We start from the raw sequence: 27,338 nt of genomic DNA, 5'->3' as shown, positions 1-27,338 counted from the left end.
GTTGACAGTCTTGCCTAGCCCCAAGATCATGTAAGCCTGACCTGACTCTACTGCCGCCTTCAGTCAGCAAGAAGAACTACACACCCAGAAAATGCTTCAGTAATAGTTACCATGGTGATGCTAGTTCAACCACATTGCATCTGGGTAAAAATTTCAGGCAAAACGATATAGAAAACTACTGCCTAACAAGGAGTTAACACCTTACATCTTTTATGTTGTTGTTGTTGCTGTCGCAAAGTATGGTTCATGTTGATTTGAAGTGAAAGTACTGAAAAAAACAAGCAAGGATGAAATGTCAATGTATCCATTTACAGAAATCTAATAACCACTTTGCACTATGCCAAATTACTTTCCCCTCAGCTAACAGGGGGCATTTGGGTCTTCCTGACTCTATTTACTGGTGAGGAAAGTGAGTTAATGAAATCCATAGATGATCCAAGCCCAAGAAATGCTGGCATATCAGCTGGGAGGGAAAAAAGCGATATACTGGGCCATCAGAAAGTTGGGCATTTGGGCAAAAGGAACAAAACAAGATTCAACCTGGAAAAATGGAAGGTGGTGAAATTAATCCGTATTATTAATATGCATTAGGGAGAGTAGACCACAAAAGGAAGGAAGACTAGAGACAAGTTTATGATTTTATGCAGTAAATCAAAAGTTAAATCTGAGGGAAGGACCTACAGACTGGGGCTGGAAGGAGGCTGAGGGCTTTGTGGGAGTGCAGCTGCCCATGAGGACTCCTTTCCTGACCCCCTCCCTTCCTTGTCAGGATCAGAAAGTCAAAGAAGGTGAAGAGGCTAACAACAGTGATTTACAAAGACAGCAAGGAGGAACTAAGTCTGTATGGGCCGAATCTGGGCGTCTGAGCTGGAGCAACAGGACCCAGACAACCATCTCAGGAAATGAGTGAATGAAAAGGGGCGGGGGGGTCGGTGAATTATTTAGCCCTAGAACAACGCTGCCTAGACCGGGGGAGGCCAGGGAGAAGGAAATCTCCGAAAAGGAATTTTGACAGTGAGAACGCCAGTTAAGATACAGCACTCCAGGCCCCCTGATGTCCCTTGTTTGATGTCAATAAAGACCCAAGAGGATTATGCATCCGCAAGCCTTGCGTATTCGCAGACATCAAAAAAGTCTGGACTTGGGGCCGGTAGGCGGGGAACAGGGTCACGTCCAGGCGACTTGGGTCAGCTCAGGTGCTCGTCTGAAGCATAGAGCTGGAGTGAGTGGGGGCGAGACTTGCTGCTAGGATAATTTTTTTTTTTTTTAAGTTAGGGAAATTTAAGCAGTAGTAATAGGGACAGGGAGGGGGCTCTCTCTCGGGCCAGGAATGTGGGGGCGGCCTGAGGAGGAGCGGGGCCCCGCGCAGGAGGCGCCGGCGGGTGGGGTCGGGGGACCAGGGAGCCGGGGCCGAGGGCGGGAAGGGGCCGGGCCGGCGCTGGGGGCGGGCCCAGGCGCGGTGGCGGTGGCCGGGGCTGCGGCGCGGGGGGCGGGGCGGTCGGGCCCGGGACACCCCCTCCCGGTCCCCTGGCGGGGCAGCGTCGGCTCTGGCAGCACTGGAGGCGGCGGCGGCCCGAGGGCGACTTGCGGGGCGCGCAGGCCGCCGTGCACCCGGGACGCTTCCCCCTCGGGGACCCTCCGCGGGCTTCTCCGCCGCGCCGTCCGGCGGGAGCCGGCGGGACCCCGGGCGGGCGGCGCGGGCGGCACCATGAGGCGGCAGTGGGGCGCGCTGCTGCTTGGCGCCCTGCTCTGCGCACACGGTAAGCGGCGCCCGCCGGGAAAGTTTGTCCCTGGGTCCGGCCGCTGCAGGACTCGCCTCCCGGGACCTGGACGGCGCGGGCCGGGGCCTGAGACCCCTCGCCCTCGCTCCTAGCCGTGGCCCTGGGGCTGCGTGCAGGGGAGAGGACCCGGAGCGGCCCCGGCTCCAGCAGTCCGAGCGGGGGCATCAGCGGAGGCGCTTCCGCGGGTTCGGGTCTGGGCCGGGGCTCGGGTCTGGGCCGGGGCGCGGGTAAGGTCCGGGGCGTTCGTTCGCTCGCCCTCCCTCGCTGCTCTTTCAAGAGCGGGGGCTGCTTCCCTTTCAGGTTAGGTCGGGGGCTCTGTGTCCTTGGTGCGAATGAATGCGTGCGAAGAAAGGGAGGCGGGTGAGGAGGGTCGCTAAACCCATAAATTGTAAATAGCCCTCCTTCCTGGGGCTGGGGGCTCGGGCGGGTTGCGGAGAGAGGCCCCGGTAGAATCTGGTACTTGGGCACCGGGATTCCTCTACTCGGAGAACGATTCCCGGACTCCAGGTCTTGCTCCCACCAAGGGGCTCTGGGGCACTGTTTGCGGGCAGCATCTCCCCTCGGCGGTGTTTCGGGGTCCCTCTCTTGGCTGCGGCCAGTCAGCTTCCAGCCCTGGATCGTCCTAAGGGGAGGTGGTTGGAAAGGGGCCTGAGGAGGAATATAGGGAAGAAACTGCTGGAAGGCTCCCGCAGATCTGCCCTGGCTGGGGTAGGGGGGCAGGGGGCCGGTAACCCTGAACCCCAGAAGGCAGCCGCCCGGCCCTCGCGGCGGGGTCCCAGCCCTCGGGGGAGCTGGACGGCTGCAGCAGGACTCCTTGGTGCCCGTACCCCCTGTTGTGTGGGACTAGGGCTCCGATGGAATCTGCTTCTCCGCGGGCTCTTAACGACCCTGGGTGCACCCCGTGGTTGAGCAGCTTTCCCTAGTTTGTGCCCAGAGATCAAAGAACTTTGATCTTTGAACCCCAGCCCTATTCACCCATCGCTATTCATCGTGGCGGGAGTTCCGAGTCTCCCCATTTGCCTCGCAGCCCCGATGAAGGGAGCTGGGGCTCAGAATGGAGGGGTCTGGAGACCCTGCCTGGTCTTTTACCGGTTCTTTCTTTCACGTAGGACAGCTCGTGTGGAAAAAGTCAGTGCAGATTTCCGAACTTGCCTGCCAGGGCGTGGAGATGTCTAGGCACTCGTTTTAAAGATTGGTTTACCTCCCAAATCCAAAACAGAGTTTTCATGTCTCTTATTTAAACTACCTGTGGGTTTTCAGGGGCTTTTTTCCGCGTCCTCTCTAGCGCGGACTGAGCTCTTTCTCTCCGAAGAGCGGTAGCTTGGCCGGCCCACGTTCCGCTCCGCTCTGCGCTCTCCCCTCCCCGGCTCTCTCCTGGAAGGTTATTTGTAGCCTCTTTGGCGTGTTGGGACAGCGGCCCTACTGGGGTAGGAATGTAGCTGTTCTTCCCACCACATGGGCCCCTTAAAGGGACAGCTTTGCTTTTTGGGGGGTTTCCCCCTTCGGGTTGCAAGGAAAGGGGATGGAACTTTCCTCTCAGCCCCCTGGAGGAAGTTTTGAAAAAGATCAAGGGAAATGGCAAGGCACTGGGAAAAAAAAAAAAAAAAAAAAAAAATTAGGGTTAAAACGGATACCAACAAAGCCAGAGAGGAGATTGTCGCCTTCTGCCCTAGGGAAGGGGGAGCTGGAAGGTTCCGGGCTGAGACTGGCCAAGAAGATTTTACTGCTCCAGAGCTGTCAACGCTGCAAATATTACATGTGCATAGAGGATGGGGGTGAGAATGGGGGGAGAGAATTGCGTATGTCTAATGTTTCACAGAAAAAGAATGGGAGGATTCGCGGTAACGCTTTTAGGTTTCTTTCTCTTTTTTTTCTTGGAGAGGGTGTCTCACTCTGTTGCCCAGGCTGGAATGCAGTGGGGCAATCATAGCTCACTACAGCCTCGACCTCCCAAGCTCAAGTGATCTTGTCACCTCAGCCTCCTGAGTAACTGGGACTACAGGCATGCACCACCATACCCTACAAATTTTTGTGTTTTTTTCTAGAGATGGGGTTTCACCATGTTGCCAAGGCTGGTCTCCAACTCCTGGGCTCAAGTGATCCACCTGCCTCGGCCTCCCAAAGTGCTGGTATTACAGGTGTGAGCCACTGTGTCCGGCCCAGGTTTCTTTTTAAGGAAAAAAGTTTAATAGAAACGTCTAAGCATGGGAAGCTTTCTGTGCACATGTTTGTAAGGGTAGGCAGTGGGGTGAAGGTATACACATCACCTGGCCTGATACTGAGCCATCCTTGGAGGTCTGGGGGGTCAGATTCACAGTTCACCAGTAAGATTGAGCAGTTTCAGAGCCTGGAACCAGCACAACCAAAAATACCACCAACACATCTTTTGGACTGACACTCAATTCCAGGGGCTCAGGGAGACAGCAGTTGTGATAAATGTAGTAGTAGATCCATTAGGCAGACCTGACCTCAGCAAGGCATGAATTAAAGACACTAAAGTTTAAGGTGATTTTGGGAGGCTGAGACTAGCGGATCACTTCAGGTCAGGAGTTCAAGACCAGCCTGGCCAACATGGCAAAACCCCATCTCTACTAAAAATACAAAAATTAGCCAGGCACAGTGGCACATGCCTGTAGTCCCAGCTACTCGAATGGATGAGGCAGGAGAATTGCTTGAACCTGGGAGGCAGAAGTTGCAATGAGCCAAGATCACTCCCCTGCACTCTAGCCGGGGCGACAGAGTGAGACTCTATCTTAATAAATAAATAAAGTTTAAGGTGCTTATTTGGATGCTGCTAGTCCTTGGGGCTTTTCCTAGAGCCTATTGGTTTGGACTCAGCCCACATAACTCTCCAACCTTAAAGATTTTGGAAGGAAACTTGATGGCTGGTAATAGCCCTGAGTGATTTTCATCCTGAAGTTTGAAGTAAGGGCATGGATGACAACCATCGGAAGAGTGGAAAGTGTGTTTGTTCTAGAGGTCTCATCCAGGTAAGGGAAATGTTAAAACTTCTGCCTAGGCGTGCTTGGGTAGATAGAAGGTTGTATCTGAAAATAAGTGCAGAGCAATTGAGCTGAGACTGGTCTCCTTTCCATCTCGCTGTTGTCGTGACCATAGTTGTCATGGTGCTTGAGTGACCTTGTCCCTGATCTGTTGGGCTTGTGAAACATACTTGGCTTGTCACTGATTTTGGATTTCCTCTTCTGTACCCTGATGAATATCAGATAACATCTTTTGGACTGGCACGTGGTATTAAGAATGACAGGTGCAAGGGAACCAAGTCTGGCCATGTCTGATACAGAGCACGTTGGGTATGTCCATCTTCTGGGCCAGCAAAGAACACAGGAGGTCACAGAGGACAGGGTGTTTTATAGCTCTTTGCTCACTCTTTCTACTGATTAACTGCCAGTCTTAAATGTTAGAAGGAAAATAGGAGAAATTGTTTATGTTGCTGCCCCTTTAAAGAAAAAAAAAAAAAAACTGGGGGTTCCTGAATAGGAACAGAATTTCAGGGACTACTTTAAGAAGTAATCTTGTCTTTTTTATGATTAGGTAAGATTACGAGACAGTCTGTGCCTTTGGTTGACTAGGTCTGTTAGCCTGTTCCAGCCATCTCTCTACATTCCTTGATGCAGCTTAGCCACGAGTTTTGTCACAGTTGCCTGGACATGGGGCATCTGGGCCCCAGACTGTGTCTGGACTGCCATCTCATCTTCAGCAGCAGAAGCCCTCCTCCCCTCCTCAGCCTGTGAGGATTCAGTGTCCCAGGGAAGACTCAGTGCTGACTGGTTAGCTGGCAGAGCCTGAGTTTGACCTTATAAATAGTTCTGATGACTGCATGGGCTTGTCACTCTCACTCCAGCTTAGAGCTGGCAGGAATGAGTTCCTCGTACAATCGGGAGCATTCCTCAAACTAGGCTCCACACCCATTCACTTGTTCGTTCATTCAGCAAACACACATATGTCAAGCATTAATATAATCACTGTATACGAAGCTCAGCAATTAAGAAGCACCCACAGACCTGGGTTTGAATCTTGGCTCTGGCAATTCTTGGTGACCCTGTGCAAAATCTCCCTGAACCTCAGGGTTGTTACCTGCAAAGGCGGGTAGGGTAGGGGAAGGGAAGTAGTAATAGATTATCACATAGGAATATCATAAAACTTACCTGAGATAATAGCATGTTCAAACTATGCAGCACAGAGCTTGGCAACTACTGTGTTACTGTAGAGCTTGATAAAAGTTAGCTGTAAGCAAAGTCACGTAAGTGGATCCGAGATGATTCTTGGCTTTAGAACATGGGAGCCAGGTAAATAATTATGCTACCGTGTTCCGTGCTAAAATTGAGACTTGGTCCTTCATTCATTGCAGCTGGTCTTTTGCTTGTCTCTTTTAAAGATCTGCCCCTTCTTTCTCCCCTTGAAAACGTGATAGAACCGAAGCATAGTTCCCACTTGTGCCCACTCCTAGAAGTCTGCTAAGCTATAACATCAGTCTAGGGGAACTCACGTCGCCTTAGTTCTCTTGAGAGAGGTCTGGGGAAATGGAGCTTTTCCTCTGAGAGTTTCCCTTCTTAAGTGGTCAGGGATGCAGCCTAGCAACTTCTCCTGCTAAGATTCCTGTGACATGGGGTGAGAGGGGCTGGCCAGGGACTCTTGTAGCTGGAACAGTTTAGAATTCCAAGCCCTCCCTCCCATTGGCCTGAGAAAGGAGTCAGGCTCCAGAGCTCATAAGGTAGTAATTGCCCCAATTTGGGAGCTGGGCTGTTGTGGAGCCTTCGCAGCTACCATTTTCAATCAGGAAGCCTGTCAGCGTGCAGGCCTAATTGATGTGGGTCTCCAGCTCCGAATAGCCCCCAACCCCTAGTTCCTCCACCTCAAAGTTTGACCCCTGTTGTCTCTTTTGTTTCTTCTTTTTAAGTTGGTGCCAGTGATGTGATTTTTGGGAGCTGCGGAAAGTTGACCGTAACCAAGAGCAGCTGTTAAAAAGAGCCAATTCTCTAGCTTCCTGGCGGTTGTCTGCCTCCATTTTCTGTTGTGCGTTTTTGATTTAGCAAGAAGCAAACATCCTAGGTGCCCTTGGGCGCCTCTTACACCCATCCAAGCAGACTTCATTCTTTCACTGCTCGTAGGCATTCCCATCCTTGCTCACAGATGAGCGGACTGGCTGTTAGCGCTCCCTGACATCCTGTTTCCCCATGCGGAATAGGACTCCCCCATCATTCAGGTTCGAATGAGGGGAGGGGCGCTGCCTGGGACCCAACTGGGGAAAGCCTGGCTGGGACTTGCTGCAAGCCCTGACTTGGCCTATGGGAGCTCCCTCTCACCTCTATGCACAGCTGAGGATCAGAGCGGCAAGCAGAGCCGGAAACAAAAGACTGGGAGCAAACCTCCCATCTAGCTGAGAGGCAGTGACACAGAGGTGCTGCTGCATAATTTATCACCGGAGGTTTTCTGGAGCCGGGAAGCTCCTGGCTCCAGGCAGTGCCTTTTTGCGGGAGAGGGACCCTCCCTCTGTCTGGGTGTAGGGCAGAGCAGGTACAGAGAAGGGTATCAGGAGAGACACCTGATTAGCATGTGAAATAAAGAAGCTGCAAGGTTGTAAGTGCCTCCAGGGATCTCTCCAAGCTCGGCAGCTCCACTTCCTGTCACGCCTTGGGGGAGATGGGGAGGGGTAGCGGCCTGCAACCACGCGCTGGCATGGATGAGGACAAGAGACAGCTTCTCAGTTGAGTTGACTGTAGCCTCCTTCTAACCAAGTGGAGAGGCCAGGTTATGGCATCCACAAGCCTAGCAAATAGGAAAGGGGAGCCCCAGGTTTTCCACCCTCCTTCCACGGGCAGTTTAAACAATAAGTTTCAACTACAGGCTCCCAGAGCCAATAAAAGCTGACAACTCTACAATGTATCTTCCCCAAATGAGAATTTCTGCTCTTCTAGGAATGATCTCCTCCAAAGACAATTTTTGCAAATTGTGGGATATGTGGATTTACAAACTGGGATATGTGGTTTAAAAAATCCAAATATATTTCTGGAGCAGTTAGCATTTTTGAGAGCTTTGCTGTGTCCCTGGTACTGTGATAAGCATTTAGTATATATCATATTTATTCCTCACAATATCCTTATGAGGTAGGTAACATTAGATTCCCGTCTTACATTGGCCAGGTGCGATGGCTAACGCCTGTAATCCCAGCACTTTGGGAGGCTGGGGTGGGTGGATCACTTGACGTCAGGAGTTCGAGACCAACCTGGCCAACATGGTGAAACCCCATGTCTACTAAAAATACAAAAATTAGCTGACGTGGTGGCACATCCCTATAGTCTCAGCTACTCAGGAGGCTGAGGCTGAGGCTGAGGTGGGAGAATCGCTTGAACCTGGGAGGCAGAGGTTGCAGCGAGCCAAGATTGTGCCACTGCACTCCAGGCTGAGCGACAGAGCGAGACTCCGTCTCAAAAAAAAAAAAAAAAAAAAAAAAAAGATTCCCATCTTACAGATGGGAAACAGGCTCAGAGCAGTTTCCTGTCATACAAGTAGTGAGTAACTGAGCCAGGATTCCAGGCTATCCCAGAAGATCTAGGTTGGGAAGGTCTATATTTCATCTTGGATTGACCTCTCCTCTGTTTTCAGACATCTCCTTCTCAGGGAGTCTGAATGCATAAGGAATTACTTCTCAGGTGCTTCTTGAGGGAGAGAGACTTTATTTTTATTTACTTTTTTTTTTTTTTTTTTTGAGACAGGGTCTCACTCTATTGCCAAGGCTGGAGTGCAGTGGCATGATCATAGCTCACTGTAGCCTCGAACTCATGGGCTCAGGAGAAGAGAGAGACTTTAAAAGGTTTCCAGAAAAATGTGGTTTGTTGCTCCCTGAACAGCCATAAACAAATGTGGTTTGTTACTGTGTGGACCTTCTGATTTGAGATGTAGGGGGAAGGGAAAGCAATATTTTGAGCAGCCCTTCACAGAGCACAGCCATGTTTGAGCCCTGTTGGATTTGTGAAATCTGTTGACAGCTTCCAGGTAGGGCAGGTAGAATTTTGAGGATCTATACAAAGACAGCCTGGCATTGGCTACATTACTAGGTTGAGAGAGAGGACATATCCAGATGAAGATAATGGGATTAGTACAAATAACAAGAAAAACAATAACAGCTGTCTAGTATGAACCTCATACGTATTATTTCATTTAGACCTCCCAGCAACCCTATGAAATAGATACGGTTATTACTCCTGATCTACAAAAGTGGAAACTAATCCATTTCTTAATTGCTCTGTACTTTAGTTTCTGGATTCTCTCTCCTGTCCTTGGCTCCTCAGAATTAGTTGGTGATAAATTAGGCAAAGATTTGCTGGGTGTGGTGGCTCATGCCTGTAATCCCAGTGCTTTGGGAGGCCGAGACAGGTGGATCACTTGAGGCCAGGAGTTTGAGACCAGCCTGGTCAATGTGGAGAAACCCTGTCTCTACTCTAAAAATACAAAAATTAGCCGGGTGTGGCGGTACACACCTGTAGTCTCAGCTACCTGGGAGGCTGACGCAGGAGAATCGCTTGAACCCGGGAGATGGAAGTTGCAGTAAGCTGAGATTGTGCCAGTGCACTGCAGTGTGGGTGACAGAACAAGACTCCACCTCAAAAAAAAAAAAAAAAAAAAAAAGGGCAAGGATAAAGGATACCATGTGCCTCAAGCTCTTTCAGAGAAAGGCAATAAAGCAAGACTCTGCAGTTATTCATGCCACCAACTTAACCCATGGGGGTGGTACTGCTGCCTGGTACACAGTAGGGTTTTCAAACATCTCAAGTCCTAAAATAGCAGGTCTTAATCATGGAGTGGTTGGATGTGACAGTTCTGGGGTAAGCCAAATCTTTAATAGTAACAACAAGAGCTATTATTTATTGAGCACTTAGTATGTGCCAGGCAGTAATGCTAAGTCCTTCTTATGAATTAACTAATTTATTTCTCATAACATTCCTGTAAGTTAGGGGATTTTATTATCCCAATTTTCCTGATGAGAAAATTAGATATAAAGAGGTTAAATAGCTGCCCAGGGTCAGACAGCTAGGAACTAGCAGAGTCAGGATTTTTATCCTGGGGAGTTTTGTTCCTACGTGCTTAACATTATGTTCTTCTGCCTCATAACTTTGGAGGCTAACCATTAAGGACTTCTTTTCTGTATGTAACATTAGCAAGAGAGGGCTGAACTTGCATGGACCCGCAATCATGTGCCCGATATGTCCCTTTCGAAAGGGCCCACTGAGGAGAAGACTTCACCTGGTAGATTTTCCAAACCAACCAAGTTAAGCTGGCCTCTAGGAATCAGGGGAATAAAAGGGACCGTGGGACAGAAATAAGTAGAAACATGGTGTGTCAGTTTCACAGCCGGATAATACAGCTGGTGAAAGGAACTCTTGTAGCAGAAAGGAGTAAACAAAACCTGGGTAGGACAAAGAGGCTGCCTTGCAAACGAGAAGATTCCTGTTCTCTCGAGCACTGGTTAGGTAGGAAATAACTACTTTTATTTATGATATTCTGAGTCTCTTTTCCTTTGACTCCAGCTTTCACAAGATTCTAGAGGAGTGTTTCATTCATTCATTCATTCATTCATTCATTCAATGAACTTGTATTTATTGCTGCCAGTGGATAAAAGGAGAGAGGCATATGCTAATATGCTTTAGCATATTATAAACGAATGGTGATTCCTCCTTTTCTCGTTGTAATCCTAATACCTTCCACACTGGGGTAGCCACCAGACTCCAGAACACTCACAGGGTACTCCTTAAGCCTTCTCATCTCTGGTTCAGCTTGAAAAAGCTGGTCTGTAGCTGTGAGTAGTCACGGTCTACCCATGTGCCTCCATGTGACAGATGTGGTCCACCTTCAGCTGTGCATTCTATGGAATGGTGGAGAGCAGTGCCGCTAGACACTTGAGTGTGCATCGGTGTCACCCGGAAAGCTTACTGAAAGTCCAGACTCTGAGATCACACTAAGAGAAGAATACTAGTTTAAGTGTCAGAATGGGGCTGCCATCCTGGCTCTCCTACTTACCTTGTGACCTTGGCCAAAGCGGGTGCCCTTACCTGTTGGATGGGCCCTGCAGTCATTGCTCAGGATTATTGTAATGATTCAATGAGAATGCAAGTGCATATGCAAAAGTAGCTCGCAAACTAAAGAGAAATTGCAAAGTATAATTATTTGTTATGGGAAGCCCTGTTCCCTGGACCAACAACACTCGAGCGCTGATTCAAAAGTGCTGGGACGCCAGACTTTCCCCACTTCATTACTTTACCTTCGGGCGAGGGAAATGAATCTTTCTTTACCTTAGCAGTAACCAGAAAGAGGTCACTGTTTGAGACCCATAAACTCACTGCATATTTGCTATTGGAGAACACATAAAAGAGAGGGACCCAGAAGTTGTAAATTCCCCCTTTTGACCTTGGGGTTTTGGAGATTCTCACAACAGTAATACCATTTATTGGGAAGCAGTATAATCACCTGCCTGGGTGTGAATGCTGGCCTCAACCCTTAGTACTTGTGCAATCTATCTACAGACTTAACCTTTCTGTGGTTCATTGTCCCCAGCTGTAAAGTGGTGATAATATTAGGTTGGCGCAAAAGTAATTGCAATTTTTGTCATTAAAAGTAATGGCAAAAACCGCAATTGCTTTTGCATCAAACTAATAATAACAGTACCACCTCCAAGGGTTGTTGAGAGCCTTCAGTGATGTAGCATATGAAAAGCACTTAGAAAAGTACTCGGAGGGCACCTGGTAAGTATTTAATAAATGATGGGGCCAGGCGCAGTGGCTCACGCCTGTAATCCCAGCACTTTGGGAGGCCGAGGTGGGCGGATCATGAGGTCAGGAATTTAAGACCACCCTGGCCAACATGGTGAATCCCCTTCTCTACTAAAAATACAAAAATTGGCCAGGTGCAGTGATGGGTGCCTGTAATCCCAGCTACTCAGGAGGCTGAGGCAGGAGAATTGCTTCTCGGGAGGCGGAGGTTGCCGTAAGCTGAGATCGCGCCACTGCACTCCAGCCTGGACAACACAGCAAGATTCCATCTCGGAAAAAAAAAGATGGTTATATTATTATGAAGCTTTTGCTGTGTGTTAGCCCTGTGCTAAGCAGTTTATATGGGTTAATCTTTACAAAGCCCTTTGAGTTAGAACTGTTAATATTCCCATTTTATGGATGAGGAAACTGAGGCCTGGAGGGATTAACTGACTTGCTCAAAATTGCGGAATTTGTGGTAGAACCAAGATTTGAACCTTCATCTCTCTGACTTTAGAATCTATGTTGTCTACTACTAACTTAGTGTGTCTTGTATACCAGATGGATGTTTCCCTTCTTTCCTTTATATCAGGGCTGTCCAGACTTTTGGCTTCCCTGGGCTACACTGGAAGAAGGATTGTCTTGGGCCACACATAAAATACATGAACATTAACAACAGCTGATGAGCTAAGAAAAAAGAAATCGCAAATAATCTCATGTTTTAAGGAAGTTTACGAATTTGTGTTGGGCCACATTCAAAGCCATCCTGGGCCATGCAAGTCACAGGTTGGACAAGCTTGCTTTATATGAAAGCAGTGAGAAATTGGTAAGATGGCGGGAGTGGGAGAGATGAGATGTAAAAGGTAAGATTTTAGTTAACCTCTAGAGAAACATCCTATGAGCACATTAACATATATCCCAAAAGCTGGATGGCTTCATGATCAAAGATACCTTGCGGACAGACCTTTTCCATAGTGAATTGCATTAGGTGGAGGGGCTAGAGCCCAGGCCCCTGGAGGCTAAGGGAGCTTGCAGTGTGGCTGGCAGCTTTCAAGGCCAGAGCATAGTGAAGTGTTCTAATTCAACACTTCTTAAAATGAAGGCTGCATTTTGCCACCCACAGTCATTTGTTTTCTTTCTTCACTCACCATTCTTTTCCTTAAAAAGGGTTAAAAGCTGCCTTTATGATCACAGCCAGGACTTGAGTGAAAAGGCAGAATTCCACCTCTGAGGACCCCAGAGGGACAGCAGTTGCCCAGAAGAGCTGGCTTTTTGGAGTATAATGTGTCTGTTTACTGTATGAATGCCCAAGTCAAGCGTTTGCCTGACCGGTGGCTGCCCGCCCTTCACTGCAGCGGACGCTGAGATGTTGATTTGACATGCAGGAAGTCGAGGCCCTTCAACTGCCTGCAACTAACTTGATGCCCACCGATGGAATGCTTTGTTCCTACAGTCTGCGCGGGGGAAATCGGGACTTCTGTTATCACTCAGCCAAAGGCGGGGGTGGGGCCCTAAAAAAACAAACGGAGCTTAAGGTTCTTCCCTACCAGTATGACTTTTCATTTGCACGCAGCCCCAGGACACTGCTCTACTTGCTCTATTCTGGTACTCTGATTCTTAATATCAAGGCCTTTTGGAAAAATTTAGCCTCCACAGCCCTGCATCTGCACACCCCTGCATCTGCACACCCCACCCTCCATTATTGAACATCTTTGGTGTGCCAAGGCATAAGATTAGTTTTTTCCACCTTTATTTTCTTGTCTAATCTTTGTTGCTTTTTTTTTTTTTCTTCGAGACAGAGTCTTGCTGTGTTGCCCAGGCTGCAGTGCAGTGGCGTGATCTCTGCTCATTGCAACCTCTGCCTCCATGGTTCAAGCAATTCTTTTGCTTCAGCCTCCCGAGTAGCTGGGACTACAGGCGTGCGCCACCACGCCCAGCTAATTTTTGTATTTTTAGTAGAGACAGGTTTTCACCATGTTGGCCAGGCTGGTCTCAAACTCCTGACCTCAAGTGATCTGCCCGCCTCAGCCTCCCAAAGTGCTAGGATTACAGGCATGAGCCACCATGTTCAGCCCCTTGTGGCTTTTTTACAAACAAGAAAACTGAAGCTTAAGGAGCTACGTGACTTGCACACGGTCAACTGGCTGGTCGATGGAACCCAAGTCTGTCTGCTCCAGGTCCAGTGCTTTGTCCTCTGCCTAACCTCCTCCTCCTATTCCCCCCTACTTCCTCTCTGTCCTTTCCACAGCTTTCATCCTGAACTCCCCTCTGGTACATCCCCACTCCCTACTGTGTGTGGTTAGCAGCATTTCTCAACCTCTGTTGATGTTTTGGGCCAGATAATTCTTTGTCATAGGGGCCTGTCTGCACGTTATAGAATTTTTTTTTTTTTTTTGAGACGGAGTTTCGCTCCTGTTGCCCAGGTTGGAGTGCAATGGCATGATCTCCCCTCACCGCAACCTCTGCCTCCTGGGTTCAAGCAATTCTCCTGCCTCAGCCTCCCAAGTAGCTGGGATTACAGGTGCCCACCACCATACCCGGCTAATTTTTGTATTTTTAGTAGAGACGGGGGTTTCACCACATTGGCCATGCTGGTCTTGAACTCCTGACCTCAGGTGATCCGCCCACCTGGGCCTCCCAAAGTGTTGGGATTACAGGCATGTAATCCTGTATAGAATTATACACGTTATAGAATCTTTAGCAGCATCCCTAGCTTCTACCCACCAGATGTCGGTAAGCACCGCCAAGCATGACAACCAAAAATGTCTCCAAACATTGCTAAATGTCCTCCGGGGGACAAAATATCCCCAGTTGAGATCCTTATTAGCCTTATCCTTTTTCTTTACCATGATACCCCATGAAGGGGATCTGTGTACCGGGGAGTCCCATCACATGGAGTGGAATTAAACATCTTTGCTGTTCAATCCAGCTAGAGTTCACCAAAAGGGTGCCTACAGCTGTGCTGAGCCTGTCATACTACTGAAGTTCCTCAGGCTGTGTTGTCCAGGATCTGAGTGAGAAAAACCCTCCTCCCTTCTCAGAGTTCTCAGGCCAGAAAGGATGGAGTGGGGGCAGGGGCAGCTGGGTCTTTTAGTGCTTCCTGGGGAAGAATCCTCTACCCTGCATTTGTAGAGAGACCCGAAGAGACAGGAGCACTGGGCTTGGAGCAAGGCCTTCCTGTGAGGTCTAGAGACACTGCACCTCCCAACTGGACCTCACTTGGCTTCCGCAGGAAATCCTGCATCTTTTTTTTTTTTTTTTTTTTTGAGACAAGGTCTCATCCTGTCAACCATGGCTGGAGTGCAGTGGTGAGATCATGGCTCACTGCAGCCTCAACCTCCCGGGCTCAAGTGATCCTCCCACATCATGCTCCCAAGTAGCTGAGAGTACAGGTGTCCACCACCATGCCTGGCTAACTTTTGTAAATTTCTTTTCTGTAGAGACAGGGTTTTGCCATGTTCCCCAGGCTGGTCTCAAAACTGCTGTGCTCAAAGGATCCACCTGCCTCAGTCTCTCAAAGTGCTGATATTACAGGCATGAGCCACCGCGCCCAGCCCAATCCTGCATCTTTTCTAGAGCAGCTGATTACCATAGCATGTGGAGGGAGAGGGCCAGGCCTCAGTTGAGAATCTGGTGAAAGCTGTGATCCCTTACCCCAGAAACGTACATTATACCTGTAGCATCAGGGATTCACAGAACCCAAAAGCCATCCATCCATCCATCCGTCTGTCCGTCTGTCCATCCGTCCATCCATCCATCCATCCATCCATCCATCCATCCATCCATGCATTGCAGGCTAGGAAGTTTTACCTTATGCTTGCACTTACTCTTGGGGTTGAGATGGAGAGGGAAAGTTCTAGAGCTCTCTCCCTGCTTTTGGAGGGCATGGCAGCACACCTTTTTATCCCAGCCCTAAGCCCTAGGCTAGGCCAAGGAATTATAATGTGAGAGAAGGATGTACATCAAGGAGATGAGCTGAGAGAGAAAAGCTGGATCAGGTACAGAGTATAGGAAGAGGGGTGACAATTTCGAGCTGACTCCTTCTCTGTTTCAGCCCAGCCTGAGGGCAGGGTCCAGCTGAGGGGAGGAAGAGGAGAAGAAAGGAAGGGGGAGAGATGAGCCATGCACTGCGGCCCCCTCCTTCCCCAGCTGCGAGCAGAGCAGCCCAGCGGGTTGGATGAATGCTGGGAGGGGGGAGAGTGACCCTGGCAGAACCCTTTGTTCCAGCTGAGGCTGGAGCAGGGCACTGAGCCATTCACACGCCATCCCAGGGCATCCTGCTGGGCACGCTGGGGAGGGGGCACAGCAGCCGGTCATGGGACTTGGCCAGGCAGATAGCTCGATGCTCAATAGGGAAGCCCAGCTGCGTGCTGCTGAAGCCGGGGGAGAGGCTGCATCTGCCAGCCTTCCTCAAGGCTGTGGCCTGTGCCACAGACAGGAAGGCCCTGGCAGGTCCCAGTTACTCTGCCCTGAGGTGGCCTGGGGGACTCAGAGCAGCCCACCCTGCTTCCTGCTCCCCTGTGTGGATTCCTTATCCTAAAGAGGCTCCAGCATTTTAATTCCACCATTAGTTCTTGCCCTCCCTGGCCAACATCCCAGGGTCTGGTCCAAGACAGAGGCAGAGCGTCCATATCTCAACCTAGTTTTAGTGAGAAGGCTATGGATGCCTCTCAACATCACCCTTTCTGTCCCTTGTTCCTCTTCTTCAAAAGCACCAAACCTCTGAGTGACATCATTTTTTTTTTTGGTGGGGGTTGTTTCTTTTTTTCTTTTTTGAGACAAGGTCTTGCTCTGTTGCACCTGCTGGAGTGCAGTGGTGTGATCATAGCTCACTGCAGCCTTGACCTCCCAGGTTCAAGCAATCCTCCCACCTCAGCCTCCCAAGTAGCTGGGACTACAGCTACATGCCACTACCCTCAGCTAATTTTTTAGTTTTTTGTAGAAACAAGGTCTCGCTATGTTGCCCACGATGGTCTTGAACTTCTGAGCTCAATGAATCCTCCCATCTCAGCCCCTCAAAGTGCTGTGATATAGGTATGAGCCACTGTGCCTAGCCTAGGTGGCATCATCTGTTTCTGGGCCCTTAGAGGTGCCATGCAAAAAAGCCCTGTCATAGAGCGGGTCACCTGGACTCTTTGTAAGCCCGAAGTCAGAGGGTATCTGCTGGGTCATTTATGCCCTGGAGGAGGCATGGTTTTACTGCCTGCATCTCCCTTGAAGTGTCACTGTGACTCCCCAGGTGACAGTGCCCCCGGACTAGGCTCCTCTACTTTCCCCTCGGAATGGGCTTGGGTTGAGTGGGAGCTGAGCCCTCACTGATTCCTTTTCCCTCCGCCCAGGCCTGGCCAGCAGCCCCGAGTGTGCTTGTGGTCGGAGCCACTTCACATGTGCAGTGAGTGCTCTTGGAGAGTGTACCTGCATCCCTGCCCAGTGGCAGTGTGATGGAGACAACGACTGCGGGGACCACAGCGATGAGGATGGATGTAGTAAGTACCTCCCCAGAGGCAGTGGGAGGTGGTGGAGAGGGACCTGGGGGTGGGGGGCAAGGACAAGGCTGATGGAGTATTTTCTGCATCAACTGTGTCAGACTCAGAGAGTTGGTCTTTTGCAAGCTTGATAGATATTGACATTTGGGTAGTTTCTTCACTATATATGGCTCCAACTCTCCTGTGTTTCTTTTGGTTGGTTCATGCATATATGTCCAAGAAAACAAACTTGACAACAAGTGTAAGAGAACACAACAGGGAGTTTCTTTAAATAGGTCTCTCTGTATTTATGTGAATATGTTTGTGTATATGTACCGCATATTTGTGCATTTTAAAATTTATATACTATACACAAATGTGGATTATTTCTATGTTTCTTATTTTGGTATTTTGTACAATAAAACCTTTTTTTTTTTTTTTTTTTTTTTTTCGATACAGAGTCTCATTCTGTTTCCCAGGCTGGAGTGCAGGGGCACAGTCTAGGCTCACTGCAACCTCCACCTCCCAGGTTCAAGTGATTCTCCTGCCTCAGCCTCCTGAGTAGCTGGGACTACAGGCATGTGCCACCATGCCCAGCTAATTTTTTGTATTTTTAGTAGAGATGAGGTTTCAACATTTTGGCCAGGCTGGTCTCGAACTCATGATTTCAAGTGATCCAACCACCTCAGCCTCCCAAAGTGCTGGGATTACAGGCATGAACCACCACGCCCAGCCACACCTTTCTTAGTAACTTTGTAAGAAATCTTATATTTTCTTAGGCCGGGCGCAGTGGCTCATGCCTGTAATCCCAGCACTTTGGGAGGCCAAGGTGGGCAGATCACGAGGTCAGGAAATCGAGACCATCCTGGCTAATACGCTGAAACCCTGTCTCTATTAAAAATACAAAAAAATTAGCCGGGCGTGGTGGCAGGCACCTGAGGTCCCAGCTACTTGGGAGGCTGAGGCAGGAGAATGGTGTAAACCCGGGAGACAGAGCTTGCAGTGAGCCGAGATCGCGCCACTGCAGTCCAGATTGGGCGACAGAGCGAGACTCCGTCTAAAAAAAAAAAGAAATCTTATATTTTCCTTAAGTCTCCCTTTTCCCCTAGCATGGTAACATCTGCACAGTTGGCCAGGGTGACCTGTCTTGGATATATAGAAATATCCCTGCTAAGCCAATTGTCTGGATTAGAGGCGCAATCTCTGACCTACCTGTAGCATCTATGTCTGAGGGTGGCTAATTAGTCTAATGGGAACGGAGGTACAACCTGGACCTCATTAACCCTAATCAGTTCAGCTAATTGTGTTGATGATAAATGCTTCACTTTCATGTAGCATTTTCATAGGCATTATATCAAAAGGCCTCTATGAACTGAGTATAATTATCCCCATTGTACAGCCAAAAAGACTTCAGCTCAGAGAGGGTAAATGACTTGCTCAGAGTGTTACGTAATGAACCGGAAATTGAGCCCGGGTGTGTCAATCATCATTTAACAAGAGGAAAGGAGGGGAAAAAGGCGCTTCTTTCTCTTGCTCATGTTTTTCTTATGTTTTCTTAGCTCCTGTGAGTTCTTTGGGTTGTTCTTCCCCTACCCTGTGAACCCCTCACCACGATTACCTTTTGAATCTCTGTCTTAGCTGCAGTTTCTGCTTAGCTTCTCCATCAGCTGGGGATGGGCCTAGGAGTCAGTAAGGAAGGACTATAAAACAGACAAGGGGGCTGGGTGTGGTGGCTCATGCCTGTAATCCCAACAGTTTGGGAGGCCAAGGCAGGTGGATCTCTTGAGGCCAGGAGTTCGAGACTGGCCTGGCCAACATGGCGAAAACCCACCTCTACTAAAAATACACACACAAAAAAAGATAGCCGGGTGTGGTGGCGGGCACCTGTAATACCAGCTACTCGGGAGGCTGAGGCATGAGAATTCCTTGAACCCAGGAGGCGGTGGTTGCAGTGAGCCGAGATCATACCACTGCACTCCAGCCTGGGTGACAGAGTCAGACTCTGTTACAAAAAAAAAAAAAAGGCCAGGCGCCATGGCTCATGCCTGTAATCCCAGCACTTTGGGAGGCTGAGGCAGGCAGATCACCTGAGGTTGGGGGTTTGAGACCAGCCTGGCCAACATGACAAAACCCTGTCTCTACTAAAAATGCAAAAAACAAAAACAAAAACAAAAAAAACCTAGCCAGGTGTGGTGAAGCATGCCTGTAATCCCAGCTACTTGGGAGGCTGAGTCAGAATCGCCTGAACCAGGAGGCAGAGGTTGCAGTGAGCCAAGATTGCGCCACTGTACTCCAACCTGGGTGACAGAGTAAGACTCGGTCTCAAAAAAAGAAAAAAAAGACAAGGGGATTTGGAGCAAAAGGCTGTCTGGCCTAGTTGAGCCTGAGTAAGAATACCAGGTTGATTGACTTTTCTTTTCTTTTCCTGGGATTCAGTACTACCTACCTGTTCCCCTCTTGACTTTCACTGTGACAATGGCAAGTGCATCCGCCGCTCCTGGGTGTGTGACGGGGACAACGACTGTGAGGATGACTCGGATGAGCAGGACTGTCGTGAGTGTTGGCAGAGGCTGGGCGGAACTCCATTGAGTTCCACTGGGAAAGGATTTTCAATCAGAAAGCAATGCCCCAGGTCCACATGAGCCCTTGTGTTTTCAGCACTTTGTCCTGTCCTTTCACTTCCTCTCGAAGTCAGATAAGCTGCTGAGAGGCAGCCACCTCCTTCGGAGCCCTCAGGGCGGCACTGGAGCTACTTGACTGCTCCGGAGGGCTTTAAGTCAGGCTTCCAGGCACCAGACCCCCACTGCCTGCAGCAGCCTGACTGCTCTGTGCCCACAGCCCCCCGGGAGTGTGAGGAGGATGAGTTTCCCTGCCAGAATGGCTACTGCATCCGGAGTCTGTGGCACTGCGATGGTGACAATGACTGTGGCGACAACAGCGATGAGCAGTGTGGTGGGTGACCCCAACGGGGGAAGGCAGGCAAGGTGGCCAGTGGATGGCCTGGCCATGGGAGGAGATAGCAATGGCCCTAGCACTGCCAAACCTCCAACTGCCCAGATATCTGGAGCAGCTAGAGGAACGCAGAGGGGGCAGAGCCGCTCAGACCCCCCAGAAACTGTGGACCAGGAGGCTGAGGCCCAGTCTCTCCAGGGCCTCCGTTCTCCCTGGAGAGTCTGCACTGACTCTGGGGTGCCTTTCGGGGGCTAGGTCAGACCCGCCAAAGCCAGTGAGGTTGGGAGTCAGAGAGGAGGGTGAGAGGGTTGCCTGTGGGGCCCCCTCAGAACTGCTGTCCCATCGCATCCCCCCAGACATGCGCAAGTGCTCCGACAAGGAGTTCCGCTGTAGTGACGGAAGCTGCATTGCTGAGCATTGGTACTGCGACGGTGACACCGACTGCAAAGATGGCTCCGATGAGGAGAACTGTCGTGAGTGGCCCCAGACCTCAGGCTGTTGGGTTGGATGAGGGCAGACAGTTCTGCCCATGGGCTAAGGGCGAGGCTGAGGAGTGCGTGTACCAAGGGCAAGGAGCATGGGTGCCTCAGCAGCAGCTCCTCCTAGGCTGAGCTAGGGAGGGAGCAAGTTCCCCAGGTGGGAAGGGAAGGCTTCCTTTGGTCCACCTGAATATGGGCGTCTATAAGGGCTGTCCCAGATGAAACCTGGTTACATCTCACTTGAAGAAGCTCTCCTGCCTGAGCATCCTGCCTGCTTGAGGAATCAGGGCCCCTCTCCTTCATCCAGGCCTGAGTGTGTGCCCCTCCCCACCCCTGCCTTCCCTCCAGCCTCAGCAGTGCCAGCGCCCCCCTGCAACCTGGAGGAGTTCCAGTGTGCCTACGGACGCTGCATCCTCGACATCTACCACTGCGATGGCGACGATGACTGTGGAGACTGGTCAGACGAGTCTGACTGCTGTGAGTACTCCGGCCAGCTGGGAGGCGGGGAGGCCAGGCTGGGAAGAACTGCTCGGGTGGCAAGGCACAGTCGCCAGCTGGGGCAGGAGTTCAGAGAGGAGTTTCTGGATTTTCTGGTCCCTCTTGGGAAGAGATGGAGGAACTGGGATTCTGGGGCTGTGGCCTTCTAGTCTGCCATGGGACACTGTGCACAGACTGGCTAGAGACAGAAGTCTTGTGTTTCCCTAGCCTCCCACCAGCCCTGCCGCTCTGGGGAGTTCATGTGTGACAGTGGCCTGTGCATCAATGCAGGCTGGCGCTGCGATGGTGACGCGGACTGTGATGACCAGTCTGATGAGCGCAACTGCAGTGAGTGGGGAAATGGAATTAGGTTGGGCTTGAACTAAGGAGAAGGCTTGTGGAGCCAAAGAGGCCACTACCGGCTGGGCGTGGTGGCTCATGCTTATAATGCCAGCACTTTGGGAGACCAAGGTGGGTGGATCGCTTGAGGTCAGGAGTTCGAGACCAGCCTGGGTAACATGGTTAAACCCCATCTCTACTAAAAATACAAAACTTAGCTGGGTGTGGTGGCGCATGCCTGTAATCCCAGCTACTCGGGAGGCTGAGGCAGGAGAATCACTTGAACCTAGGAGGCAGAGGTTGCAGTGAGCCGAGACGGCGTCCCTGTAGCAGAGTGAGATGACATCTCAAAAAAAAAGACAAACAGGCCACTACCCATAAATCTTGAAGACACTGGGTAAGACCACCACCATGTACAGTTGTGTAGGTTGTGCACTGTGCAGAGGCAATATGTCCAAAGGGAAGCCAGTCACATAATAGATTTATATACTCATCATGGCAGTTTTCCAGCAGATGGCAGTAAAGTGTCTTGAGGAAAGGATACTTTTTTCTGATTCACACAAAGACACTATATAGACCAGCTGTGATCCCGGTGTCAAGAGTGGCATGGGTACTGATATAAGCTGCAGATTTGGGTGGCAGGGAGAATTTCAGGCTGAAATGGGGCCCACCTTTCATTAAGCCTTTGCTTTGCCCAGCCACCTCCATGTGTACAGCAGAACAGTTCCGCTGTCACTCAGGCCGCTGTGTCCGCCTGTCCTGGCGCTGTGATGGGGAGGACGACTGTGCAGACAACAGCGATGAAGAGAACTGTGAGAATACAGGTGGTGTCTCCCGGGGTGCCCCAGAACCCTTAGCCTATAGTTGGGGTGGAAGGGTGGAAAAGAGGGTGCTTTGGTATCTTTCCAGTTGGGTTGAGGTTTTACCAGTGTAAAATCCAGGTGCATCATTGACCTGCGGCCTTATGGCCTGGAGCACAGTATCAGAGCTGTGAGTTTCAATTGCCACTCCTATTCTAACTCACACACAGCCAGTGCCTTTAGCTCTGGTCTAGTGAGGAAGGACTACCCTCCATCTGGCAGCCCCCATGTGTGCTCCCCTGGCCACACCCAGTATTGAGCATGTGGTTGCACTTTTTCATTCTGTTCCATATTCCTCACCATCCCACTGTGGAGTCCTGGGGAGAAAGCAAATGCAGACATTCAGCCAGCCCTGTCTGAGCTGCTTCCTGCCCAGGACCCTCACCCTCCCACCTTGAGTCTCATCTGTCTCCAGCTTACCCTAGAAAATGACAGGCTCCCATCTCTTTGTTGGCCCAAGCCCTGCCTTGCTATGACCTGACCCTCCATCTCTCTAGGAAGCCCCCAATGTGCCTCGGACCAGTTCCTGTGTTGGAATGGGCGCTGCATTGGGCAGAGGAAGCTGTGCAACGGGGTCAATGACTGTGGTGACAACAGCGACGAAAGCCCACAGCAGAATTGCCGTGAGTGTCCCCAGTGGGCGGACCTGGCCCATGGTTTGTGGCCGAACCCCACCCATAGGGTTCAAAGGGAATCCTCCCTCAGGACTCTTGCAGCTTTGGGAGCTGTTCTTCGTGGTCCAGGTGGAATGCCAAGTTGGCTCTCTGGGGGAGGATTCTGGGCTCAACTCCCAACTCTGGCTTGGCTGGCACAGGGCCCCGGACGGGTGAGGAGAACTGCAATGTTAACAACGGTGGCTGTGCCCAGAAGTGCCAGATGGTGCGGGGGGCAGTGCAGTGTACCTGCCACACAGGCTACCGGCTCACAGAGGATGGGCACACGTGCCAAGGTGAGCTGGGGCCTGGTTTGCAGCAGAGTCGGGGTTCTGAGCAGGGGCAGCAGACAGGCAGCTGTGTTTCCTATGGGTCAGGCATTTGAACGGTGTGACCTCATTTCGTCCTCACAATAACCCTAGGAGGTGGGGATCATCCTTCCCATTTCACAGATGGGGAGACTGAAGCACAGAGAGGATAAGTAGCTTACCAAAGGCCACACAGCTGGCGAGTAGCAGAGTTGGGATTCCAGCCCAGGTCTGCATGACCTTAAAGCCCTTAACCATTTCTTCTTTTTTATTTTTTATTTTTATTTTTTTGAGATGGAGCCTCGCTCTGTCGCCCAGGCTGGAGTGCAGTGGTGCCATCTCGGCTCACTGCAGCCTCCGCCTCCTGGGTTCAAGCCATTCTCCTGCCTCAGCCTCTTGAGTAGCTGGGACTACAGGTGTACGCCACCACGCCCGGCCGCCCTTAACCATTTCTTAGACAGCCTTCCCACTAGGCCTGGAAAGTAGATGGGGATGTGGGCAGAAAAGCAGCTCGGCCGCCTGGGAGCGGGAGTGGGAGGACGACAGAAGGGAGATCTCTTGACCTGCCTGGTGTTCCCAGATGTGAATGAATGTGCCGAGGAGGGGTATTGCAGCCAGGGCTGCACCAACAGCGAAGGGGCTTTCCAGTGCTGGTGTGAAACAGGCTATGAACTACGGCCCGACCGGCGCAGCTGCAAGGCTCTGGGTAAGGGCTGTTGGCACTTGGCTGGGTGGGCAGAGGGCTGAGCATGGAGGAAGGCCAGGTGCTCTGGTGCTCAGGGATTTGCAGAGAGGTAGAGAGATTTCTGTCACAGTAAAATGGAGCAACAGTTGCATTCTGAGCCCCAAGAAAAACGCTGCCGGGGTGGAGTGGGGTGGGGAGGGGTGGAGGAATATAGTTTAAAGGTTGCCACTCTTCTGGTACTGATGCTGACAGCTTGGGGCATGTCCTTGTGAGCAAGTGGCTCCATCGGTCAGCTGAAGACCTGCTGATGGGTACCAGGGGCGGCTCTGAAACCCAGTGGGTATCCCATGTTTATACTGTTTCCCAGGGCCAGAGCCTGTGCTGCTGTTCGCCAATCGCATCGACATCCGGCAGGTGCTGCCACACCGCTCTGAGTACACACTGCTGCTTAACAACCTGGAGAATGCCATTGCCCTTGATTTCCACCACCGCCGCGAGCTCGTCTTCTGGTCAGATGTCACCCTGGACCGGATCCTCCGTGCCAACCTCAACGGCAGCAACGTGGAGGAGGTTGTGTCTACTGGGCTGGAGAGCCCAGGTAGGGAACGAGGCCCCATGGAGAGGGGCAGAGCCATGCCACATGCGCAGCAACGGTGGGAGGAATAGGCCAGTGGTTTGCAAACCTTAGGCAGCAGGACATCTTTTTCTTCCAGGGAAATCTTAGTTGGAGCCCTAATATAGAAAACATTTGTTAATGTATATCAATTTTATAGGTTCAAATATAACATTTGCTCATGATTGAGCTCAATCAGTGAGCATAATGAGACCACGTTGGTGGTTGTGATCATGGGAATCAGATTTATGGATGACAGAGTTCTCCATCAGCCTTTGCATCTAGTTTATTTCTGAGTTTTGTTTCGATTGCTTAGTATTAAGAATATTCTGATTGACCTGGATAAGTATATCAAAATGTTTTATAGATTGTTAAAAAAACAGGCCAGGCACGGTGGCTCACGCCTGTAATCCCAGCACTTTGGGAGGCTGAGGTGGGCAGATCACCTGAGGTTGGGAGTTTGAGACCAGCCTGACCAACATGGAGAAACCCCATCTCTACTAAAAATACAAAAGTTAGCCGGGCGTGGTGGCGCATGCCTGTAATCCCAGCTACTTGGGAGGCTGAGGCAGGAGAATTGCTTGAACTCAGGAAGTGGAGGTTGCGGTGAGCCGAGATCACGCCATTGTACTTCAGCCTAGGCAAAACTCCGTCTCAAAAAAAAAAAAAAAAAAAAAAGTTCAGGCGTGGTGGCTCACGCCTGTAATCCCAGCACTTTGGGAGGCTGAAGCAGGTGGATCACGTGAGGTCAGGAGTTTGAGACCAGCCTGGCCAACATGGCAAAACCCCATCCTATTAAAAATACAAAAATTAGCCAGGCATGGTGGCAAATGCCTGTAATCCCAGCTACTTGGGAGGCTGAGGAAGGAGAAACTCTTGAACCCAGGAGGTGGAGGTTGCAGTGAGCCGAGACTGCACCACTGCACTCCAGCCTGCGCAATGGGAGTGAGACTCCATCTCGAAACAAACAAACAAAAAACCACAGAAACAGCTCACTTGTCAATCTCAGGCTATTTTACAAATAGGTGAAGTGGTCAAATTCTAATTTGGTATCAAGCACATTGGACTCAAATGCCTAGGGAATTTCTGAAATGCCTCTGCAAAACCCCAGATGACAATTTACAACCCCCTGGGTCAGTGCAGTGGGGGACCCTGGGAATGCGTCAGGGAGACAGAATTCAGAAAGTGATGTATGGTTGACTGTGAGGAGGAAGTGCATGCCCTTGGACAGTTACTTAACTCTTTTGTGCCTCAATTTCCTTATCCTCATGGAAATTACAGTATCTAGCTCACAGAGTTGTGATGCTTAAATGAATTCATGTATCTGAAGTGATGACAATAGTGCCTGGCCCAAAAAATTGCTTCCTGTAAGAGTTTGCTCCTATTACTATGGGACATGGGGGCCTGGGTTGACTCCTGGACATTTTTTGCTGCTGCTTCTCACCAGGGGGCCTGGCTGTGGATTGGGTCCATGACAAACTCTACTGGACCGACTCAGGCACCTCGAGGATTGAGGTGGCCAATCTGGACGGGGCCCACCGGAAGGTGTTGCTGTGGCAGAACCTGGAGAAGCCCCGGGCCATTGCCTTGCATCCCATGGAGGGGTAAGTTGTATCTCAGGCTCCCGAACTTTCTTGCAACCTCTCGGGACAGCTCCCAGGCTACCTGGACTAGACATTCTGGGGGTACATCCTCAAAGTGTGGTGTAGCTGGGCGCGGTGGCTCACGCCTGTAATCCCAGCACTTTGGGAGGCCAAGGCGGGCAGATCACCTGAGGTCAGTAATTCGAGACCAGCCTGGCCAACATGGGGAAACCCCATCTCTGCAAAATACAAAAATTAGCCAGGCATGGTGGCGGGTGCTTGTAATCCCAGCTACTCGGGAGGTTGAGGCAGGAGAGTTGTTTGAACCCAGGAGGCACAGGTTACAGTGAGCTGAGATTGCGCCACTGCACTCCAGCCTGGGAGAAAGAGCAAGACTCTGTCTCGAAAAAAAAAAAAAAAAAAAAAGTATGATGTTAATAACATGGGCTCTGTCCCCCACACACTTGAGTCTAGGTCCTGGCTCTGTAATAACTGGCTGTGTGGCCTTGGGCCAGTTAATCTCTGTCTGCCTTGTTTACTCATTTCTAAATTGGTGATTAAAAAAAAATACCTCCATCATAGTTGTATGAAGATTAAATGAGGTGATGCATTTTAAATTGCATATAACACACATTAGATAAGTTGTAGGTGTTTCGTATTTTTATTATTAGCTCATAAGGTTGACCTAATTAATACAAATTAATAGTTATTAGTAATTCATAAGAATTGTAATTAATTATTATAGCCTAAAAATTAATAGAGGGGCCGGGCACAGTGGCTCACACCTATAATTCCAGCACTTTTGGAGACCAAGGAAGGAGGATCACTTGAGTCCAGGAGTTCAAGATCAGCCTGGGCAACATAGTGTGGCCTCATCTCTACAAAAATTTTTTCTAAATTAGCCTGGCATAGTGGCACATGCCTGTAGTCCCAGCTACTTGGGAGGCTGAGGTGCAAGGATGGCTTGAGACTGGGAGGTCAAGGTTGCAGGGAACCGTGATTGCAACAGTGCCCTCCAGCCTGGGTGACAGAGTAAGACCCTGTCTCAAAAAAAGTTAAATAAATAAAATTGAGAAATCTGGTCAGGTTCAGTGGCTCATGCCTATAATCTCAGCACTTTGGGATGCTGAGGTGGGCAGATTGCTTGAGCCCAGGAGTTCAAGACCAGCTTGGGCAACATGGCAAAACCCCATCTCTATAAAAAGTACAAAAATTAGCTGGACTTATTGATGCATGCCTGTAGTCCCAACTACACAGGAGGCTGAGGTAGGAGGATCACCTGAGCCCTGGAGTTCGAGGCTGCAGTGAGCCATGATTATGGCACTGCACTCCTGGATGACAGAGTGAGACTCTGTCTCAAAAAAAATTAAATTTAAAAT

General features: G+C 50.3%; 1 protein-coding gene across 1 annotated transcript in view; it reads left to right on the top strand.

Moving 5' to 3' along the window:
• Window positions 1–1,492: 1,492 nt before the first annotated feature.
• LRP4 (LDL receptor related protein 4) overlaps window positions 1,493–27,338 on the top strand; it is a 60,562-nt gene continuing 34,716 nt past the window's right edge. Inside the window, exons 1-13 of the mRNA XM_034932493.4 lie at window positions 1,493–1,760; window positions 16,885–17,031; window positions 19,447–19,563; window positions 19,849–19,962; window positions 20,319–20,435; window positions 20,790–20,918; window positions 21,147–21,266; window positions 21,956–22,081; window positions 22,615–22,740; window positions 22,932–23,066; window positions 23,659–23,784; window positions 24,131–24,361; window positions 25,824–25,980. Coding sequence (XP_034788384.1) covers window positions 1,709–1,760; window positions 16,885–17,031; window positions 19,447–19,563; window positions 19,849–19,962; window positions 20,319–20,435; window positions 20,790–20,918; window positions 21,147–21,266; window positions 21,956–22,081; window positions 22,615–22,740; window positions 22,932–23,066; window positions 23,659–23,784; window positions 24,131–24,361; window positions 25,824–25,980 — 1,697 coding nt within the window. The 5' untranslated portion in view covers window positions 1,493–1,708. The remainder of the gene's footprint in view (window positions 1,761–16,884; window positions 17,032–19,446; window positions 19,564–19,848; window positions 19,963–20,318; window positions 20,436–20,789; window positions 20,919–21,146; window positions 21,267–21,955; window positions 22,082–22,614; window positions 22,741–22,931; window positions 23,067–23,658; window positions 23,785–24,130; window positions 24,362–25,823; window positions 25,981–27,338) is intronic.

Source organism: Pan paniscus, chromosome 9, assembly GCF_029289425.2.
Source record: "Pan paniscus chromosome 9, NHGRI_mPanPan1-v2.0_pri, whole genome shotgun sequence".
Classification (NCBI taxonomy): domain Eukaryota; kingdom Metazoa; phylum Chordata; class Mammalia; order Primates; family Hominidae; genus Pan; species Pan paniscus.
This window is presented reverse-complemented; position numbering and strand designations above follow the sequence as displayed.